The sequence below is a fragment of the Podarcis cretensis genome (genome assembly GCF_951804945.1).
Source record: "Podarcis cretensis genome assembly, chromosome: 1".
Classification (NCBI taxonomy): domain Eukaryota; kingdom Metazoa; phylum Chordata; class Lepidosauria; order Squamata; family Lacertidae; genus Podarcis; species Podarcis cretensis.
Window position 1 is genome coordinate 52,917,304 of NC_137170.1, and position 23,549 is coordinate 52,940,852.

The 23,549-nt window shown below is 43.8% G+C and overlaps 2 protein-coding genes across 5 annotated transcripts in view; both read right to left on the reverse strand.

Moving 5' to 3' along the window:
- Window positions 1–12,529, reverse strand: part of MAPK8IP1 (mitogen-activated protein kinase 8 interacting protein 1) — a 58,060-nt gene extending 45,531 nt beyond the window's left edge. Inside the window, exon 1 of one of the 3 annotated variants that reach the window (XM_079951330.1) lies at window positions 12,421–12,529. Coding sequence is in view for 2 of the 3 variants with exons in the window: in XM_079951328.1 (XP_079807454.1) it covers window positions 11,663–11,748 (86 nt within the window). In the remaining variant the exon portion in view is untranslated. Of the gene's footprint in view, window positions 1–10,548; window positions 10,575–11,662; window positions 12,284–12,420 lie in introns of those variants that run through there. The other 2 variants (XM_079951328.1, XM_079951327.1) reach the window with 2 other exon arrangements.
- Window positions 12,530–17,286: 4,757 nt separating this feature from the next.
- The window catches only part of CRY2 (cryptochrome circadian regulator 2), a 28,537-nt gene continuing 22,274 nt past the window's right edge, over window positions 17,287–23,549 (reverse strand). The window contains exons 10-12 of one of the 2 annotated variants that reach the window (XM_079951548.1): window positions 21,777–21,848; window positions 21,136–21,275; window positions 17,287–19,585 (exon numbers count right to left, since the gene is read on the reverse strand). In XM_079951548.1, coding sequence (XP_079807674.1) covers window positions 19,568–19,585; window positions 21,136–21,275; window positions 21,777–21,848 — 230 coding nt within the window. In that variant the 3' untranslated portion in view covers window positions 17,287–19,567. Of the gene's footprint in view, window positions 19,586–21,135; window positions 21,276–21,764; window positions 21,849–23,549 lie in introns of both variants that reach the window. The other variant, XM_079951547.1, reaches the window with a different exon arrangement.

Here is a 23,549-nt window from a genome sequence, read left to right on the forward strand (position 1 = left end):
ATGAACACAAATTGTCCCAAAGTGCTGGCAGTTTCATTTCAGAATATGGTCTGATACAAATTGCTCCAATGTTTGTAGTTCTCAGGACACAACTCCTCAGGGATGCAAAAGCTCACCCTTTAAGATTTTGAGGTCTATGCCTGCACTTCAAGCAAGCAAGAGGAATTTTGAGTTTTAGCTTCTTGCTTGTATTTGTGAACTGGATAAAAATGCTTTCATAAACCAGGTAGACACACAATATGCAGGCGGGTACCTCCAGTCAAATCTCTTTTCTGAGAAAGTTCTCCTTAGCACTGAACTATCCCATTCAATACCCCATCTCCAGCTGCCACCTTGTCCACCAAAGGAGGGTGACAAATTCAGATGCTTAAAAACAGTATTTATGCTGTACTGGTTTCATTGCATTAAACCTTCCAGAATTCCTGACCTCTGTTCATTTGCCTAGCTGCAGGGGTGTTAATTGCACCGAGATGTATATAATTCCCTTTCTCCTTCCTGCATATCTATATTAGAAGGATACATATTGCCGGGGAGGGACGAGAGGAGAGAAAGGTTTTACTGGCTCTCTTCCAGAAATGAAAGTGGAAGCATTGCAAGAATAGAGACATATTGCAAAAATAGATTTGGAAGATTGTGAATGTGACTGTGCCCCAAACTAGGGGCAAGACTGAAAAAAAGATTTTGAATTGTGTATAGTGCAGTACACGAACTGTTCTGGGATTTGTTAGATGTCCTATATTCCTATTTGGATTCATAATCATGGTATTTCCAAGATTACCCAAGATAACTATAAAAGAATAAGGAATGGCTGCCTAGACATTAATGCCCAACTACAGGAAAGAGACAGTTCCCAACCCACCTGATCCTCTCTTGTTTTCTGGACCTTTCCAGTTCATTTCTGGTGTTGCATATATCAACTCAGGGCATGGACCATAGCTCAGCGAGAGAGCATGTGCTCTGCATGCAGAAGGTACCAGATTCAATCCCAGACATCTTCAGTTAAAGGGATCATTTAGCTAACAAGTGTCAGGAAATATATTTAATGAGACCCGAAAGTTACTGCAAGTCAGAGTAGTAAAAATGGGTTAGGTGGACAAATAATCTCACCTAGCAGGAGGCAACTTCCTATGTGACAGGTAGTATTAGAGAACTGCACCCACCAGGAGACGCTGTTTTAATCCAGGACAGCCAGTCGAATTTCAAAACTCTGTTTAAATATATGTAATGAGACAAGAACTATGCAAGCCGGCGAAAGTTCTAGCCTGCATCGTGTGATGCCATGCAGGCCTACTGTATTGTCATATTTTATGTTTTAAAATAATATTTGTCTGAACTTGTGACAGCAGTCAACTGCAGAGATTAATTGCAAAGGAAATGAGGCATGGTTGTGTCTCTTATCAGGTTCCAAGTCACACATGCTCTATTGCTTAGCTGGAGATAAGTTATTTTGAGCAGCACTAAGATAAGACACAGCCAAAGATTCAACTTGTGCCAAGGACTAACACTTTATCCAGGGAAGCCTGCCTGGGGCCTGCTTTTACCATTTTTCGGCACAAAGCAAAGACTTTTCTTTCTCATTTCAGGATTCTTTACAACCTAAGGAAGGCTGGTTGAGCTGGTGCATGTTCCAAGGGCTATGATAACCATGATTGAGATGCAGGAAGCCATAGCTGTGGGACCCCTTGTAGTCAAGAGTACAAATGCTGAACAATGGTTTGTAGACTGAAAGGAATTGACTCCGCACTCAGTGGGCTCTGGGTGAAGTCCCCACAAAAAAGAAGGAGGTGCATAAGTTTGATGAAGGACTGTTTTATTTTTCAGCCAGTCATCAAATCATTATGGGCCAAGAAGTCTTCAAAGGTCAGTAGAGAAATGCAATGCCCCATGAACAAAAAAGCAGCAAGGAGGAAAATTCACCTTCAAGAAAGGCAAACTCCATCCTGTACCCAAACAACTTTTTGTTCTCCAAGTCCTAGTCAGATCAGACTTGCACCATTGCACATGTGTCACCTCTGCTTAGATGCCACTTAACATCAAAGCACAGTTGCTCAGGCTTCACCTTGTGATGGGAGCACGGAGTGAACTGAAACTAGGTCATTGTAAAAAGGGCTGACAGCAATTTCTGCTTGCTTTACAGCCTAGAACAACAGAAACCCTGAGAAAAGGGCAGCCCCTTTTGCTCACAGATGCTGAAGTGCAGCTCAGTATATAAGGATAGTTGGCTAATGGGGCTGAATCCTTCAGTGGCACAATTTTCAGAAATTTCAGATTTGCACATCTTTTAAAAAATGGAAAACATTTAAGCAGCATGCTAACCCTGTTGCAACAAACCCAAGGGAAGTGTTTCTTAAACCTGGGTCTCCAGCTGCTGTTGGACTACATCTCCCATCATCCCTAGCTAGCAGGACCAGTGGTCAGGGATGATGGGAGTTGTGGTCCAACAACAGCTGGGGACCCAAGTTTGAGAAACACTGTAGAAGTCTTGGGGCACCTGAGAGATTAAATAATTCTCAGCATGAGCTTTGGTAGTCAAACTTGCCTCATCAGATGTATGTTCTGGCCAGCACTGGCAGAGGAAGGCGGGTGCGGGGGGTGCAGTGCGCACCGGGTGTCAGCCATGAGGGCAGGTGACATCGTCACGCCACACACACACCCACGCTCACTGTGTGGGCAGCGGACCACTAGGGAAGATGCTGCTGCGGGCAGGTAGCTGCGCCTCTGCTGGCCAGCTACTGCCTGTGCCACAATAACATTGTTAAGTCTTTAGAGTGTCACAAGTCACTCAATTGCTTTCGTTTAAGGAGCAATCTTTGAATGCCCTCTCACAGTCTGCAAAGTTTTTCTTAATCCTCACAGATCTGAGGATTCCCATATTTTGGCAAATGGAACTTATTTTTATTTTACCTAGATCTTAGAGCAGGGGTCAGCAACCTTTTTCAGCCATAGGCCAGTCCACCGTCCCTCAGACCATGTGGGGGGCTGGACTATATTTTTTTTGGGGGGGGGATGAACGAATTCCTATGCCCCACAAATAACCCAGAGATGCATTTAAAATAAAAGGACACATTCTACTCATGTAAAAACACGCTGATTCCTGGACCATCCGCGGGCCGGGTTGAGAAGGCGATTGGGCCGCATCCGGCCCACGAGCCTTAGGTTGCCTACACCTGTCTTAGAGAGTCTCCTGAATTCTTCCTGTTAACTTTTCTAGCAAAATCTATTATTATCTGGATCATTAAGTCTGAATGGAGCTCTACATTGGGAGATCTGGGCCTGATAGTCATTCTTCCATTTTTAGATGCTGCTGTTTACATTAACGCACAAGGAGCCCAGGAGACAAATGCTGTATCTAGGACAACAATTCATAGCCAGACTAACATGGGACCAGGATGATCTCTACTACTAGTCTTGAGTTAGCCAGTTCTGTTAACTGAGCCACTTCTCCAATATTTGTCTTTTCTGGGCCAGCTATAATTGCTTGGTTAGTAGGTTTTAAAAAACATAATTCAGCCACATTGAAATAATTTTCAGCAAATCCAGCAAATAATTTTAGAGCTAGAAAAGAGATCCATCTTCACAAAAGAGCAGAGAGCAACCCACACCTTATTCATGTTTATGACAAAGCCTAAAAACTTGAGGGCTTTTAGAAAATGCTGATAAATTGAAACAGATTGTTTTTGCCTTACACAGTTGTTCAAAGGAACAACTACAGAGCTGCAAGCATCCATATGAAGCCAGACCTTAAAAATCAGACTTTGGAGCAGGGGTGGGGAATGGTAGCCCCAGGGCATGGGTAGGCAAACTAAGGCTCAAACTAAGGATCCAGCCCAATCGCCTTCTAAATCCAGCCCACGGACGGTCTGGGAATCAGCATGTTTTTACATGAATAGAATGTGTGCTTTTATTTAAAATGCATCTCTGGGTTATTTGCGGGGCATAGGAATTCATTCATTTATTTTTTCAAAATACAGTCTGGCCCCACACAAGGTCTGAGGGACAGTGGACCGGCCCCTTGCTGAAAAAGTTTGCTGATCCCTGCCCCAGGGCCTGAATGTGGCCCTCCAGACTTCTTTAGCTGGCCCTTGGGAGACTCCCAAAAGAACACAAAAACAGCCTGCTGGATCATCTGCTTCCTATTCATACAGCAGTCAACCAGGTACCTATGCAAAGCAAAACATCACTCGTCCCTCCTAAGGTTTCCAGCCACTGGTATGTAACTGATACTTTACTTTCTCAAGGCTCCTAATAAGGACCTTGTAAAAATGAAGCCATTCTTTGAATATTATTTTTAAGAGCACGAGAACAGAATGCCCACTGGGAATGATGGACCTTGGGCTAGCTAATTAGGGAGCAATTGTTAAGTATGGGAAGCCAGCATAAATTATGCTTTCTTAAATTAAACTGGCATAAAGTACGCCAGATCCAAACTCCATTCAGGAGGACTTCTGCTATTGGCTGAGCCAGACAAAGCCTGGCAGACAAAAAGCCAGCCTGTAAAATGGAGTTTGGGTGACACCACCTTTCTGTTAGGTTAACTTACACTATGTTTCCAGGTCACATGACTATGCTGAACTGGTTTAGGATCCAAGCTAAGTCCCCCTGCTGGGTCCCAAGTGAGTCAGGATGTGACATCAGCCAGCTGAGTCAGTGCTGGGTACTTTCACTGGTGTAGCCAAGTTGAGCCAGATACCTGCTGGATCCTAACACCACACATCCTGGTAGATCTAGCCTTAGTATTGTGCCCTTTCTCATAACTAAAGACATACAGTAGTACCTTGGTTCTCAAACATCTTGGTTCTCAAATGTCTTGGTACTCCAACAACTTGGAACCCAACAATGTAAACCCGGAAGTAAGTGTTCCAGTTTGCGAACTTTTTTCGGAATCCGAACATGCTCCGCTTTGAGTATTAAGCTTCCGATTTGAGTGTTACGCTTCCATTTTGAGTGCCACACTTCTGTTTTGGGTGTTATGCTGAGGTCTGTTTGTTTTTGCTATTTATTTTGTGGTTTTGTTTTTGCGGCTTTTTTGTTATGTTTTTGTCACTGTATGGAACCCAGTTCAGCTACTGATTTATTGACTGTGTGACTGCAAGTACATTGTTTATTGCTCTCATTTTATGGATCAATGGTCTTGTTAGATAGTAAAATTCATGTTAAATTGCTGTTTTAGGGGTTGCTTTTAAAAGTCTGGAACGAATTAATCCATTTTGCATTACTTTCCATGGGAACGCGTGCCTTGGTTGTGGAATGCTTTCGTTTTGGAATAGATTTCTGGAAAGGATTAAGTTTGAGAACCAAGGTAGCACTGTATATTATATAACCAGAGAACTAGTATCTTTCTACATGACACCACAAAGTACATGTGAATCTCAGCTGTACTGTGAGAATGCTGTTAATGTAAGACCAAATTTGTTGTTAATGTGAGAGCAAAGGAAAACTGGAGAACATACTCTAGACAATGATGGTTTTACAACTGCATTAGTAGATTTAAAGAATGCCAAATTTAAGTCTCAAGTGTGAGAATCACCCTGTCCATTCTCTGGCAAGCTTTCCTAATCACGGTGGCTGATGACTAGACCCACCAGAACACAAAGGACATAAAGTTGTATATGAGAACATCAGACCTATATGATACTTATTATCTTGGTCCATTCCAGAAGTAGAAAATACCTGAGGATTTTAATAAGCATCAAGTTGAAAATAAATAATTTCAACATTCACCACTGATCTTTGGAACTCACCGTATCATGATATATAAAGACATTCAGATGTCTTTCCTCAAAAGCAATATTCCTTTTTCAGGAAAGCTGCACTTTCCCCTGGCACTCAAATACCAATATTTTGGGACTGGGAAAATACACTTCCTTATCATAATTTAAATTAGAAAAGAAATTACTAAGCAGGGATGTGCCAGAAGATATAAAATTTTACAGTGTAGAGGGGGAAATATTTTTTTAACCCCTTTACTGATAATACTAGAACCCTGTCTCACCCAATTAAATTTATTAGTTGTACGCTCCAGACAGAAAAGTACTGTTTCATGCAACAGAGGCCTAACTTATGGAATTCACTGCCGCAGGATGCCAAGTTGGCCACCGGCTTAGATGGCGTTAAAATTAAATTAGGACGCATTTACAGAGAACAAATCAATAGCTAAATGGAATCTGCAGGTATGAGTATCATTGCTTACAAAGCCAAAAAAGCACTATCTATACACAAGAGGGAGAAAACAGCATACCTGGGAAAACCAGGGGTTTGCAGAAGTACAAAAAAATCTCTTTTAAAAATAACTAAGAAGAAAACCCAAAACAGTCGAATGAGAACCGAGTGTGCTGAGCAGCGACAAAATGCTGAATGACTGGGGGGGGGGGGAGAGATATAATGCATGGGAGCACCCCATGCTGCCATATTTTGTTGCAGACCCAACTAGCTTAGGAGAGCAAACAGCTATGAACTTCAGGACTAGCCCAAGACATTTTGGCACCTGATGCGGGCCACAAAATGGAACCTCCTCCACCATGGGAGGATGGAAGGGGCCCTCTCTGAATCACCCAGGTGGGTGCAGAACCCAAGAGACCCCCAGAAGGCAGCCCCCACTATTTCCTATCAAGTGGTACGAGAAGATGAGAAGCACCTCCTATTTGTCAAGAGGCTGCTGTAGAGGTGGCACTGGGAGGCAGAGCTGTCCAGGAGGTGGCAGATCCAGCCTCCAAGGATCATGCAGCAGCAGCGAGCAACACATTCGCTGGAGGCCAGATCTGCTGCTCCTGTGTATCCTGCAGGCTTAGGCGACTGCCTCACCTTGCCTCAAGTGTGGGCTGGCCCTGATGAGCCTTCAGCGAGAGTACAACTCATAACAACATAAGAGACTTGATACATCAAAGACCCATCTAGTCCAACATCTTTTTCAACAATGAGAAGACCAAAGTTTAACTATGCACTGTGTGAATACATTGCCTCACCCAAATCTGCTAATGTTCAGCTTCACTGGATGACTCAAGTTCTAGCATTATGAGGTAGGAAATAAAAATTCTCTGCCGCTTTCTATACACCATGCATAATTTTATACACCTCTATCATTTTTTCCTAAATGAGTAAAGGAAAACATAACCTTTCCTCATAGGGGAATTGCTCCAGCCTCTTGATCCTTTTCTGAGCTTTTTCTAGCAGGTTACATATTTTTATTACAATATCAACAGTTTTACATTTGAGTTCTTCAAAAATCCTCAGGCGGATGTCATCTGGACCTGGTAATTTATTTATTCTTTCTAAATTTGTCAATGAGGTCTCAAACTTCATCTCTTATCCCCAGTTCCCCAGAATCACCTCCTGAGAAAGTTATTTCAGGCACACTAACCTGCCCGGCATCTTCAGCTGTGTTAATGGATTCAAAGAATTAATTCAGCTTGAAATGTTCTTTTATTTTTATAGCACACCTGTGACTACGTCATTCAAAGGTCCAACCGCATCCCTGTCCAGTTTCCTGTTTCTAATTTTGTTGTTGTTGGTCTTTATATTTTCTACAATGTGCCCCTGGAATTCATTCATTCATATATAATATATAACATGTTTGCCTGCTTGCATTTCTTTTGCCAAAGTTCATCGGTCAAGCTCGTTACTGCCTCCAGCAACTGAACAGCCTCTCCTGATTCACATGACAGAGTTGGGTGTCAATCACATACTGATGACTCTATAGTCCAAATCCCTGGAAGGCTTCTCCCAGTGGCTTCAAATGGATCCCTGCAGATCCCTACATCCCCAAAGCAAAGGGGCCAAGCAGAAGCCTCCTAATGCTACTCTCTGGTTGCAATTCTGCAAGTAGCACTGGAACAGCCATAAAATGATGCCTGCAGCTTCTAAACTGCAGAACCCCTCCAGGATGATACTGTAGTAGTCAATGATATTGAAAGCTGCTGAAAGATCAAGGAAGATCAACAGGGCTGCATTCCTGATTTACATTTTGCAACAGGGCTGCAAAATGACTTACGTTTTCCCAATGTAAGTCATCAATCAGGGTGGTGCAAGCGATTTCATTGCCAAAGCCAGGCTAGAAGCTTGATTGAATTAGGTCTAGAAAATCATTTTCCTTTAGGCACCATCACTTTTATCACCTTGCCAAAGAAGGGGACATCAGTGACAGGGTAGTAGTTGTCCAAAACCTCTAGGTCCTGGGAGGGCATCTTAAGGGCCAGGTCACCTCCTTCAGGGCAGCGAGCATTACACCCCCTCAGAGCAAGGTATTAACAACCTGCTGGACCCATCCATCTTGTAAGACATGACAAACAAGGCTCAAGAGGGCATGTGGTTGGCCAGACCTCTGCAAGTCCTGTCCGCACCCTCATGCTGCAACAACTGAAACTGATCCCAGCCAACCCATCTCCAAAGTGCTCTGGGTGCTTCAGAATGACCTGCAGCAGTTGTGCCCCCAAGTTCAGAGCAGATGCAAGCAGCTTTGCCTTCAAAGTGCTTTGCAAACCTTTTCACAGCAGGTTTCTGAGGGATCTCCCATTTTGCTCACTACTGGGCAGTGCTGAGCTACACAGTTAAGCACTTTGTGAAGTTCCATTGATTTTAACTGTGGAAATTAGAGCACATGCTGAACTGTCCCACAGAAGTCAATGGAGCTTCAAGGTGCTTAAATATGCTTGGATCACCTTTTTTAAAAATCTGGACTTTGCTGAGTACAGGAACACTCGGGTAGCCTTTAAAAATAGAGGGAATTAAGAAGTTGGGTTACCTCAAGAGCTGTAATGCTATTTAATTCATTTATAAACGAGCAGACGACAGAGCAAACATCAAGGCAGTCACGTTTGCAGATAAACACAAAATTATTTGGTATGATGCAAATCCAAGCAGACTTCAAGTAGCCCCAAATAAATCTCTCCAAACTAGATGAATGGGCAGTCAGAGTGAGTAAGTACAAAGTGATGCACACTGTGGTAAAAGCAATGAGGGGGTTTGAACAGATTATGCCTTTCCAAGAGGAGATGGGGCCATTCATGCTGAATAACTCATTGAAAAATAATATTCAGCACTATTTTTAAAAAAGACAAACTGTAAGTTCAGGCTAATTCAGAAAGTGATGGATAATTCAAAGGTCAGTAGCACAATATCTTTTTTAAAAAAAATATCAGTGTGGCTACTACTTAAGACCTAGAGCTTCTTCACCTATGGGGAAAGGCTAGAATTAATCTAGGCTTTTTAACTGTCACACACACACACACACACACCTTGTGGGGCAGGCAAGGCATGAGTGACCTTTATAAAGTTCTGAGAGGTGTGCAGAAAGGGATATATATGGGGTTTTTTCTTTCCCTTTCATGTAATACCAGAACTCAGGATAACCCAATGGAATTGATCCATTTCACAACAGATAAAAATACAGTACTTCTTCAATCTAGAAATATATGGCTGGCACTGTTAAGAGTTATGGCACCAGACTAGATGGACCTTTGGCTTCATCCAAGCAGGGCTGCTGTTTAGTTCTTGATGAAAGGTCTGAGGCTCAGCCCGGTGAAGACATTATGGCAATTTGTGACCTTTCCCTCCTCATTTTGTTTCTCTAAATTGTGTTAAAGATGGTCTCTTTCCTATGCAGATCTGGATGCCTCCCCTCTATATTTTTTTAAGTGACACACGGACTGGCTACCCTGTGGGGCAGTGGATGTTGCTCTGCTAGTACTGGATTTGAACCAGAATGCAAAAGCATCCTTTTTTTTCCATTTGGAAAGCTATACGTAAGACAAAGTTTATGACCACTTGTAAAAAGCTGTCCTTAAGTACTTGTCTTTGGAAACCTCAAAGTAATAAATAAGAAATATGAAATCCCTATGCTGTTACATACTTCATCCACTAGCATCATTACTGCCAGATGCATGATTTTAATTTGAAGGAAGCTTGCTTACCTCTTGCTATTTACAGCAAGAGAGGGGGTGGTTTATACATGAAGAATCCTGTCCCAAGGCCATTATAATTTTTCTGGCCTCTTCTAGCTCTAACATTTCAATAAAACAGACACACAAGTTATGCACAAAACAGGATGTACACAGAAAACCTGACCTTTACAGTGTCCAAAACATCTCGTAAAACAGTTACATCAGAGTTCATTTCCCTCCATTATGAGCCCCTGATCAAACATTTCCTCGCAAGCAGTTCATATCAAAAGACACTATGAAATCTTGCAACATGAAGAATTTATCACAGATTTTGGCTTCCCTTCCAAGTCAGAAAGCATTTCACTCTGCAATGCATACTAAATCAGGAAATGGATCTAATTATTAGAAACCAGCTGATCAAATTATTAGAAACCAGCTCATAACAGCAATGAAACCCAGCCCCACAAATCCTTAAAAAAAACCAAAAACCAATATGAAGCCAGATACAAACAATTGTATTAACAAATATGGAGGAACTGACCAATTACCTAGCTGCACCAAACACCTTCAAGAGCAGGGCTGTAGATGCCAAGGAGGCATCATAACCAGTCTATGTAATCATAGACAGGTGGTTCAAGGTTTCCCCAACTGCCTTTTCAGTTGTTGCTCATACCTTATAGGCATGGTATTTCAGCTCACAATTCAAACCCAAAATGGTCTCGCAGATACCTAAACCCTCTCATCAGCCAGCTACAAATCTTCCCCAAACCTCCTGCGTTGGGTGGTTCTGATACAGTGGGAGAATGGTGGTTTTGTAGGCGTGCATATTTAAGACAACATTTTTCTCTAAGGAGATTTGCGTAGGAAGGAAGTATTGATCTTTCAGGAGTAGGGAAGCTTTATGTGGAACAGCGTGAGGGAAATTTGTGCAAATGGAAGGTCGGGAACAGCGTGAGAAGCTTTAGTTGGGGTTGTGTGTATATTGTGGGGAGTGCATGTGTGTCGTGCTGTGGGAAGGAGACAGCGCCAGAGGGAGATGGTGCAATCTGTAGCTTACCGAGGTAGGAATCTCTGCAGATCCCATTATCAATCATATTCAGGGAAGTGGAAAGAGGAAGCCCAGCAGGAAAAAACACCTTGTCCTCCTTTCTGCGTGAGCGGCTGGTGTTCCAAAGGCAGCTTGCCTCCCTTTCCCCCTTCCAAGAGTCATGCGCTAGCCATAGGCAGCTACCCCACCTGTTCCAGAAGAAGGAACAGCAGGAGGGAGACACGCTATTGGCACCCACCTGCTGGTCCACGACTTGCCATGTCACAGTCTTGAGGTGCAAGAAATAAAGCCCCCCCCCCCCAAAAAAAAAATTCTGTCCGCTGCCTCTTTATGGATGGGCACGGAGTGGGGGAGATGGAAGAGGATCTCCCATTTTCTCTATTATCTTCCTCACCTACTCAACACCCCCTCCACACACCCAATTCACCTTCTGTGCTGGGGATAGGAAGGATCTGTTTACCCAGATCCTTAGGATGTAGTAGCTGGCGGATACAACTGAGGATGACGAGAGCCTCGCTCTTTAGCAACCACCCCACACAAACGGGGAGGGAGAAGGGCCATCGGGGCCGGGGGGGGGGATCGTGTTGAGGGGCCCTTGAACTGAAACGCAGGCGGTGGGCAAGAGGTGGCAGGGCAGGGTAGGGTAGAGTAGTGCCTATTGCCCCCCAACCTCCCCTGGCGGCGAAGCATCTCCCGTTGCAAAGGGCGGTCGAGATGGGGACTGGGGGAGCTCCGGTACCTGAAATTGGGGGGCGAGGCGAGGTGCAGCCCCAAGAACGGGGAGGATCCGGTCGGGGACGTGGCTCCTTTCTCTCTCTCCGCCATTCTCCCTCTCCATGCAGGCGGGAGGCGAGGGGGAGGGGGATGCCGAGGCTGGCTGGCAGGCAGGCGGGCAGGCAGGCACGGCGGAGGGAGGGCTCAGCGGGGCAACCAGACAGCGATTATTTACCGGCGAGGAGGGCGACGGCGGCGGGTGGGTGGCGGGGAAGGGGGTGAGCGAGGTGCGGAAGGATCAGCAGGAGGAAGCCGGTGGGGGTAGAAGCGCGTGAGCGCGAAGAGGCGCTGCCGCTGATGCTCCTCCGAGCCCAAGCAGGTTCCCACCTCTGTGGCGGCGGCAGCTGCAAGGCAGATGTCGTCGCCACCCCACCCCACGGCTGGATGCAGCAGGCCGGCCAAGCCCACCCACCACCCCCCGCTTCCCGCCTCCTCTTGCCAGGGGGAGCTGCAGCAGCAGCAGCAGCAGCAGGTGAAGCGGGCCGCCCCCACCAGGCACAGGCGGGCGGCCTGCGCGGCGGCAGAGCCAGAAGGCGCCTGAGGAAAAGCAAGCGGCGCAAAGGCGGGCCTCGGGCCTCTGGGGTGGGGTTTGCAGGGAGGGGAAGCCGGAGGAGGAGCTCGCCGGGAGTGGCTGGGAAGCAGGTGGGAGCGGGAGAGGAGTCGCCCGAGCCAAAGTGGCGGCTGCGCGCTGCGCGTAGAAGAAGCCGGGCCTGGGATCTGTACCTGAAGCTGCTCTAGATCTTTGCGTGCATATTCGTGTACGCGTGCTTTATGTGTGCAGAGAGAATCCCCCCTTGACTGCGTGGCGTTTTCTTTGTAGTAAAGAGCGGCCTGTAAGCAGTGGCGTAGCGTGGGGGGGGGGTGCAGGGGGGGCCGGCCGTACCGGGCGCAACATCTGGGGTTAGGGCAAATCCACGGGTTAGGGGGCGCAAATCCACGGGTTAGGGGGCGCAAATCCACGGGGGCGCAAATTACTTGCCTTGCCCCGGGTGCTGACAACCCACGCTACGCCACTGCCTGTAAGTTTCGCTCGGAAATCCCGTAAGTACAGCGCCACCAGCGCACGTACATTCATTGCACGTTCATTGCAGAGACCAGTCTCTGCCCCCACAGAGCTTACAGTCACAGTCTAAATTCGGACAGGGCAGGAGGGCGACAGACGTGCGGAAACGCGAACAACCAGGCAAGAATGTGAGGAAATCGACCGGCATTTAGGTCTCATTTGAGGAGGCAGGCAGCCCTTCCAGACGATCTTATTGTGCTCCCATGACCATTGGTGCTCGTGACAGTATGGGTTGGGTGGTTATACACGATCGCAATTTCAATACTATTTACACCTGCAATGCAAAAAGGTTTGGGGCAGACATACTACTTCGCTTCCCATAACTTCCTGCTGCCTTCCCGTAACTTTTAATGCCACAAATGTTTTGCTGGGTGTTGTTATTTTTTTGTCCCACTTTTGTTGACATTTAGCCCCTTCCAGGTGGTAATGATGCTGTAACATTGGGGAAGCAGCATGGAACAGCTAATAACGCAGAATGGGATGTAGATGGTCCTGTATAAATCTACCTCTGATGTGCTATTATTGTATCCACACAAAAATTACAGAATACACCTGCAGCAAAAGCCCATCAGTCTGGAGGTGCCCACAGTAATTAGGTCACAGTTTTCACTGAAAAGGAGCATGTATTTGTTGCAATGAAGAGCATTTAGAAATGTCAGTAGATCAAAAATGCAGTGGATCAAAAAGGGTCCCCTTTAGAGCTCATATAACTTCCATTTTAAAACAGCTGCACTGGTTGGCATTTCTTTTCCAGGTTCAACTCAAGGTGCTCATGTTAGTGTTTGAAGCCCCAAATGACTTAGGCCCCAAATAGTTGGAAGACTGCTGAACATGGCTGTCTTTCTTAAGATCTGCAGAGGTAGTACACTCGGCAGTATGTTGGGTCCAGGAGAGGGCTGTGGCAGCCCCTCATTTGTGGAACTCCCTCCAAACAGGTGCATTTAGCAACTTAATTGTACAGCTTTCACTATATGCTGGCAATGTTGGACAGTTAAGGTGTTTTTTGTGGGACCTTTCTCTTTCATTGAATTTATATTGTTAGGAGTTTGGACAGGGAGTAAGCTATAGGCCAAGACTGTTCTAATCCCTGGGTCCATCAAGTGTTAAAATATAAGCAAGGATTCAAATTCATGGTGAGGCGATAGCCTAGACCAGAGCTTTCAAAACTTTTCATGTTGGTGACACACTTTTTAGACATGCATCATTTCGCGACACAGTAATTGTGTTTTACTAGCAAACTGGAGGTTAAACGTACTCCTTTCCAGCCCTGGGAGGAGCATGGGCAGCATTGACACAACACACCTACGCATTGCAGCCGACACACTAATGTGTTGCAACACAGTTTGGAAAGCTCTGGCCTAGACCATTAAATGGAGTGGTTTTGTGCTAGATGGCAAATGAGGGGTCCCCTCCCTCAAGCAGCTGGTAGTTAGATATCCAAAGGCAAGAGTTGAAAGTTATGTGACCTGGAAGTTAGACATTGGAAGAACAGCTGCAATCTGGGAACCAGAGAGTGAGAGCCGTGATTGATTTCTGTTTGAATTCAATGCTGGGATAAGCAATGAATTTTTGGAGTGTTAATGCTGTGAATCTCTCCGTTGTAAATTCAGGTTGTATATATGTGTAAATAAACCATATATCATAAATACACCAGTCTCTGCTGCACTTCATTGTGAAAGAAATACGAACCCTGGGCATGTGCCTGGAACTCATAGAATCTCACAACGCTTGCCTCTGGCAAGCAATTATTATTATTATTACAGTGGTACCTCAGGTTACGTACACTTCAGGTTACATACGCTTCAGGATACAGACTCCACTAACCCAGAAATAGTACCTCGGGTTAAGAACTTTGCTTCAGGATGATATCTATCTATCTATCTATCTATCTATCTATCTTATCTATCTATCCCCTTTTCCCTGGCAGGACCTCAGGGCAACTTACAGATAAAAGAACCACTAAAAACATAGGGAAAATCATTTAAAAACCAATTAAACATTGAATCGAAACTATATGTATATATAGAATCTATTAAAACCATGCTAATAATGACGAAACAGAACAGCACAGCACCAGCTCTTCCACTAAAAGCAGTCAGTTCCCAAAAGACTTGGAACAAGAAAGTCTTCACTTGCCAAAAGAAGGAATATGAGAACTCCAGTCCAGCTTCTCTAGGGATTTCTATAGTCTGGGAGCAGCCACCAAGAAGGCCCTCTCCCATAGCACTACCGAGTGTACCAGTGAGGGTGGTAGGACCGAAGTCAATCCCTTCAGATATCTAGCAAGAGCAACCTGTCCTTTCCAGGCAACCTCGTGGGCAGAGAGGAAAAAGGAGAGAGAAGGGTGACCCAACCCACCAATGACTTTTGTCCACTAGTAAGCAACACCCCACCCTTTACTCCTGATGGAATGTGGTCCTTGACAGCACAGATATTGTCCTACCACCGCCAGTTTATATAACAAGTGTAGGTTGTGAAGTATTTTGCATCCCCATACTTGCTTCATACTCACTCTGTAAGTTGGCCAATAGTTTTAGCTGTGAAGGGCTCTTTGGCAATTTTAATAGCTGCCCAGAAAGGAGAAAACAAGCAAGTTTATCTTCTTCGATGAATATAAGGTTCAGTATAATTCCCCCCATCTGCCTGCTTTCTCCTCTAAATACTCATTCTGTTATTTTATCTAAGCCATTTATACACCACTTAAATATTAATATTTCTAAGTAGTGTACATTAAAACAATTGACAGAAAATGGGGGGGGGGGGAATCATAAAACTAACGCACTCCTTTGAAATGCCTGCTAGAACAGCAAAGTCATGGCCGTGTGCCTGAAGTTCATCAAGGAAGGGACTTGCCTAATTTCAGCTGAAACTTCCACAGCCATTCTGATTTTCTGCTCTACATGCAGAAAATATATACAGCATTTATTTGATTTCAGCTAGTGTTTTTGCTTTCCCTTTAGCATTGATTTATTGATATCCTCTGCTCAACTTATCTTACAGATGATTAAAAAGTACCCTGGTCTTCTTCTGTAAGAACTATTTATCCAAGGAGTTTCTCAAGCCTGTTTATTTGAACCCTGATGGATTTTTGAAAGAACAGGCTAAACCCTTAAAAACAACCCATCCAAAACCCCTTTCATCTGCCACGCAGCAGCTGTGTTGCATATAACTAATCAATTTGCTACTTCAGAATGACCTAGAAGAGACAGTAGTTGTGCAAGTTCAGTAGCGTTGTCTTATTTGCAATACTGGGTGCCTATTCATTTGCAGTCCATTCCAGAAATATTAAATATCACTGCTGATATAACTGTTACCCCATGGTAAGGGACTAATTAGCAGCAGCAAGTGTTATTGTTTTCTTTCTACCCACAGCTGAGCAGCCAGTTAACACTGCGGCACAATTTTTTGATGCTCACAGGTTGCTACTTGTTGCTTCTGTATCCCCAGCACAAGTACGTCATCCTTTGAAAATACAATTTGCAGGCTCCAAGGGAAGTGACAAAAATCCAATGTCTTGGATAGAACTGAATAGCTCCCAGAATTTCTTATAAGGATTAATATTAACAGCAGTCAGTATGCAGGCTGTGGGCAACTAAGAAAGTGATCTGCATGCTTGAATGAATTTAAGGGGCATTGATTATTTCCATGTTTGAATTTCAACCTCTTTCAGGATAGCGGGGAGAATATTATTAGAGCATGCAACAAAATCCATAAATAACATGGAGAAGAAATTGATTTTTCAACTTAAAGTATGGTCTGCTTAAATAATTTGTGATTACTGTTGAGAAATCTGAAAACAGTAAATATTGGAGAAGAGAACTGGGCTGAGACTACAAGGCCTGGACAGGAACTGAACTGTATATAGTACAACATAGAGCTCTTTTTGATTCAGTTTAATTAAGAACCAACCTCTGCAGATTTTCAATCTTCTTGCACTACAGGAGCTGCACAAGTGTAAATGAAAGCTGATTCTTGTACCTCAGGGCTACAGCACACGTCCATTTTGTAGTAGTTTACTCAAACCACCACAATCCTTCTCTGTTTGTCCCTGAATCCACTTCCTGTGTGTTATATTTTAGGTTGTAAACACCTTGGGCAGATTTGTTCACTTGTATTTGGTAAAGCACTGTTGGCACTTTTATTAACTGATCTATGTTACTAGCATGGTTTTTCTGTTATTGACCTTTGCCTCATGGAAGGCAAACCGCTTTTGTCTTAAGCCTTCCAAAACTATTTTTGCTGCATTTTTATTTAAAAGCAAAATCTGAACTTTTTTGGAGAATGCATCAGGAATGTTCCTGGGCACATTTTGCCACCAATATTTAAACCATAGGTCCCTCCAGATGTTTTTGGGACTCTACTCCCATCAGCCCCAGTCAGCATGGCCAATTGTCAGGAATGATGGAAGTTGTGCTTCAACAACATCTGGAGATTAGCCACTCCTGGTAAAGGGGAAGAACAGAAGCACTATATGTTGTTCCAAAATTGTGCGCTCCATTTCCAGACATCAAATACAAGGCAACCAGTCCTGGATTTGCTGGATTTATTAACAATTCAAATTAACCAAGACAAGAAATTCGGGGATAAAGACATTTATAAAACAAGTTAATAGTTACAACACAACTGTAAAAGCAGGAATACATTTTAAGGAACTGAAGTCACAGTTTGAATTTGAAATTAAGAAAGTGCATTTCTTTCCTCTGAAGTAGGAAATAGGGCTCACTCCTTCATCACTACTTTCAGTTCCACTAAGCATTCTGGAGACAGAACACCAGATAATATGGATTATACTTGTCTTTCTGCTAGGGAGGAGCCAGAAATGATGGCTTAGGAAGTCAGGACATCCAACAAGAGGCCTGAATAAGTAACCTAGTTTGTTTGTGAAGTGTGTCCAAGAGTTTCAATGAACAAGTGTAGTGGTTAAGCTTTCAGAGAAGTGTTACTGAAAATGGTTTTCACATGCTCCCCAATTAGAATGATGGTTTCCCCATGTCTTCAAGGTGTCATCAAGGCTGTCCTTCACTGTCTCAACATTCAAAAAGTCTAGGTCCCCCATTTTGACAGAGTTAATGTTGTAAAAAGAGAGTAAACCATTAGGGCATTATATAGCTTCATATACGGCTGAGAATCCATCTGTGATAAGCTTCTTAGACTCTAACTTCTAACACGATTGAAGTGCTTCACACAGGAAAAAATATTACTCGGAACAGCTCATGTTACTATATGAGACCTGCTATATAAAACAATCTCTTCTCAAGATCACAAACTCAGTATTTCCCACTGATCTGAGACTGGACTGGGGGGTGGGGCAGAATAAACCCTGCCAAGGTTACACTGAAAACAAATCAAGAAAGCGTGATCAATAATCTGAAGGCGCTATGATGTTATCTGGCTAGAATTCCAAGTACTCCATAAGGTGAAGCCAATGCATGCAGTGCAGGACTTGAGTACTTCAACAAAAGAGATGCAAATGCACTGCAACCTACAGCCAGGGGAAAAGGGACCAACTACACTGGAAGGAGAATGCTAGGAAAATCTGCACAGAAGAGGTATTTTCCATCTCTCTTACTCCCAGTGCCACATTAACTCCACATAAGTCACAATAGATATGATTCAATCCATTCCATGAACTGATTGCAGTAAAAGGAGAAACTGAATGAGTTTTCGGCAATGTCAGAAAACTCATTCAAAACTGGCACGACTTCTGAGGTACTCAAAAAAGCAAGTTCACACAAGCAGGACTGTTATAGTATTTTTTAAAAAATGCTATAGTAATCTGATTTTGCTGAGAAACTCAGCTTTCTGAACTGTGTAAATTATGCAAATAAAGTACATTTGGTCTTTTATTTTGCCTGATTTACTCTACTTCTGCTAAGTGTGGAGAGAGGCAAGAAGCTATACCTTCTGACCACAGGAAATCTCACTCAGCAGTTCATCAAGCTTCTGAGAGGTCAGCAGGAACAATATGCACACGCTCCAAGCATGTCTTTGCAACCATAAGGACTAGAAACTTGCTTTTGTAAAAACTGAAATCAGCATTTTTAATGGAAGCAAAGTTCTGTGGCCAGTATTATATTCTGCACTCTTGCAGAACTGTATTCCAGTCTAAGATACCTCTTTTCAGCATCAATGAATAGAAACATGAACACTATGTGTTAGAGAGCCATAGTGGATTTTCACACCTAACTGAATAGTTATTGCCATTCTGGCTATCCATCTTACTTACTATTGCTGTCCTAAGTCAAACTGGTCATTGCTGTTACTGCACTGTTCTCTTTTGTATCAATACATGCCACCGTTTTGGCAGTCTACATATTTTTGTTGATGTGCACACCTGGGTGCACGGTGTTGCTCTAGTTTGAATGGCAGAGACAGTATTTGGAGTGTTTAATAGATGCAGCTCCTGGAACTATGGTAAGCACCATTAAATATTTTGCATGGTTCACCTCGGTAACCTGCTAGTAAGTGATGAGTGAACACTAAGGGATGCTCTAAATGGAGCAACAAATGGATCCCACCTGAAGTAACAGGTATATATTTAGGAATGAGCAAGTCTTATTCAATGTCGTTTCTTAGCAGACTCCAACTGTATCTCAGGAAAGCCAGAGATTTGTTCTCCAGGGCTTTTGGTTATTGATGAAGCTTGCTCACTGCATCCTGCACAGGAGTTTAAGAGGCCTGGTGTAGAATCTGTGTTACACATTAACACACTTGATGGGTAAAGTTGTTGGTCAATGTTCTGATCCTTCTGGCAAAAATCCTTCTCTGCTACTGAAGTGCCTATTCCAGAACCTGACTTTTGCCTTGTCAGTTTCTCATTTCAGGCTGTAAAGAAATAAAAGAGCCCACAGGTTAGTTTTCTCCCTCGGAAACAAGCCCATTTGCAGATATACAATCTAAACAGGGCAAGACTGCTGGGAAAGAAAGAGGTTTGTGAGAAATGTTTTAAGGCATAGCTTAAACTATTGCAAGAAGAACAAAGTACAGGTATTGGAAGGCAGTGAGCTGCAGTCTGAGAGTATTGGCAGACTAGAGATGAAAAAGGAAATAGAGGACAGACAAGCTAGATAAGGATACAAATGGTGCAGAGATTGAAAAACAATAGTAGTAGTAAAACTGGATCCAATAAGAAGAAAGAAGTCAATGAAGGAAGTGTAATGAGGAATGGGGGCAAAACAAGGTAGAGAGAGAAAAACCACCACCACTAAATGAACAGCAAAGTTAAAAAAGGAGCAGGTGAAAATGGATGCCAATAAGAATAAGTCATGTCTTTGCAGTAGAAAGAGATAAAAATGCAAAGTTGTAGCCATTTTTAAAGATTGGAAACATCAAGTTTTTATAGCAGGTCAAATAAAAGAGAGGCCAGGAGAGTTGCAAGGATTTTAAGGTTCTGTACCCAGGGAAAAATGAAGAACAAAAGCATTCCCGAGAGGGAGAGAAAAGGAAAAAAGGGTACAGACAGAAAAAGACAACAGAGAAGTAGCTCATTTTTAGGAGAAGGAAGCAGAAAGCTATCTAGGGAAATGACAATATGGAGCTAGACCACAAGCAGCAGCATAGAGGTTTTGGGCAGAGAAGGGTCAATTAGGATAAGATAAATGGAAGGTGACCTAAGATAGATCACCAAGGAACTGCAGTGGTGGGTACTACAGCAATACTCTTAAGCAGCACTGCATCTGGTAGCTATGAGAAATTAAAATGGGAGGCTAAATTCAGCTGTCTGGTGCTGTTTGGAGTGCTAGGCCAGAAAAAACCACCTTGTCTTAAAGGAAGTGTCAGGGAACTGCCATCAGGAGGGCAGGTGGTGGAAGGGCTCACGGAGGTTAGGAGAGACTCGGCAGCAGAGGAGGGAACCAGCAGGGGGAGAGAAGGAGCTCCAAGGGAAAGTGAGTCGGAGGGATGGCTCAGAGAGACTTCCAGCGAAAACAGTGGGGAAGTTTCAGGACCTCCTATAGGGACACCCACCCCTCGCCGGAAACTGTCGCGCCGAGAATCCCGAAGGCGCGTTTCCGTTAAGGAGCTTCTATGCTGGAAGCGTTTCCGCAAACGCCCACTGTCGGATTCTGCCAGCGATTGAGGAAGTCATGTTCAAGGGGCTCCGCTATAGACAGAGCTTTGATAACCAAGCCAAACTCTGAGGGACTAAGCTTTACGCACAAGCAGCTCATCATCCCATCACAGGAAGGTTGAGGGCAGGCATCAATGGTGGGCCCTGCTGGGGTCATGGGTCCTCAGCAGCTGACTGTGGATGCCAGGTGCTAGGTGCTGATGCCTGTCCTGAACTGACAGGTGTAGTGATGGCTGAATAGCAGTCATGGAACAAAAATGTAGGTAACTTAAAGGGCTCATGTTTCAAGTATATGCTAGCTACTCACATGTACAATTTCTTGTTGTAGGTTCTTTGGAATTTGCGCGGGCATCACCTTGGCCCGTTTGTACAGCTCTTCATTGTGTTCTTCTACAACATTAAGCTTCCGTTTTGGAGATGTCTGGCCATAGTGTGACTGCCTTGGCACTACAAAATGTTAAAGAAGAATTACTAGGACACTTCTCTCAAGAAACTCAAATATTATAGACTATCAAACTATTTGCAACACTGGATGGAAAATACAGGCAGCAGCTGAGAGGGAAAATTGCTAAAGACCCTTTATTATATTGCAAAGACTCCCTTCATGATTTCAGTTCATATTTTGGCACTGAAGCAAGTACTGATATTTTCTCCTTCAGACCAGAGTAAGGATCAGAAGATTCTTGTCAGTTGTTCATTCCAGCTTTTCTTTCAAGCCATCTCATGCTTAGGCAGGCTTCAGGTACAGAATAGAATATGTTTGCTGATTCACTTCAGTCTTACAAAAATTCTAGGAGAGACACATCAACTCTTAAACAAAACTCCTAAACTAGACTCCACCACCTACATTCCTTGTGGAACTAATCTTACAGTTATTTATGATTTCCCAAGTTCCTATTAAAAGGTTCATAAAATATGCAAATAATGCCTACTCACTTGTGCAGCTACCTTGGCTTGCAGAAGGGTCTGTGACGGGGGCGCTGAGGTCTTCCATGCTGGAAGGGACAGAGGCCAATAAACCTGCAAAAAGTTAATGGTTCCATTAAAGAACAGGCAACTTTTCATTATTTACTGATTTATACTAGTACAGTACTCCAAAACTGCCAACTTCTGTAAAAGGCATCATGGTGCCATACAATATAAGCATTAAAACATCATGAAATACAAAACAACTAACCAACACAGAATCAAATTAATTGTCTAGAAATGTTTTCAGCAGGTGGAGAAATATTAAGATTATGGATGCTTGTCTGATTGCAAAGGCAACAGGGTTCCAAGATACTGAGGGAAGAAGAAAGACTACAGTGGTGCCCCGCAAGACGAATGCCTTGCAAGACGAAAAACCCGCTAGACGAAAGGGTTTTCCGTTTTTCGAGGCGCTTTGCAAGACTAATTTCCCTATGGGCTTGCTTCACAAGATGAAAACATCTTACGAGTTTTCCCCCTTTCCCCCCCTTTTTCTAAGCCGCTAAGCCGCTAATAGGGATGCTTCGCAAGACGAAAAAACCGCTAGACAAAGAGACTTGCGGAACGGATTATTTTCGTCTTGCGAGGCACCACTGTACTATAAAGTGTCAGGGAATCTACATGTGCTGCAATGTTGATTCCTGAATGTAACTTCTTTTAACATGTATGTATATACATCTGAAGGCGCAGCACAATGTCAGGGGGCCAACAGACAGCAACTCTAAGCCATTCCCAGGGAACGGTCCTGCAGGCAGGAGTAGAATCACTAGACTCCACTGCCACTAATTCCCATCCCACATATTAATCCAATGAAACATGAGATGAAGATTTCCTATTTTGGAAATTAACAATTAATCACAATAGAAGCCACTTAAACATTAAGTTGCCAAAGGCATCCAATTCATAACATTCCAGTTTAATTTTCAGCTACAAGACCATCTGTTTACAGCTAGAGGGCAGTTTTATTTAAATGTAATAGTAATAATAGGAAGCCTGTCAAGCTGGCAGAATATTTGATGAGGAGAGTAACCAAGATCCCAGCACTGGTATATACTTGCTGCACAATTCTGATCATATACTTAGCCTTACGTTTTATATGGTTCCTTCGTAACAGCTCCAGATAGTTTATTTGTGCTTCACAGGGGCTGGTCCGCTTACAAAATATGTTCTACCTGTAAACAGGTATGTTTAATAATATTCAGAGTGGCCTTCTTTGCTGCAGTAGATATCTACATATACCTTTACAGCTGTGAGCTGTAAAAGTGACCAACTAATGATATCCTTTGTTTTCCTGGAAGGATCTTTCATTCTGTATCTTAGGCATTTTATTTATTGTCGTGCAAGTTGGTTTATATTGTTGTGTTTTATGTTTTCTCTTACAGCTATATTGTGACAAGCAGTGGTCACAGCATAAAGTCAGAATCTTAATTCTTCATTGCTTATGCCTCTCTATTCCAATGTGTGTTACATATAATGGGTCCCCAAGTGTCTTTGTGTTTGGTTTCAGTTCTGAAGAAGTTCTGTCTCCTGCTGTCAGGGACTCAGCGGGAGCGCAGGGAGGAGAAGAGATGGAGAGCGAGGGGGAGCAATCCGAGGGCAGCGTAGGAGAATATGACAGCAGTTCGAGAGATTCCATGAGCCTCTCCAGCGAATCGGAAGATTCACAGAAGGGGGCGCCGATGGGCAGGGCAAGGGGCGAGCCAAGGGGGACACCCCAGAAGCAAGGGGCCAGCGGGGACTCCCAGAGCAGCAGTT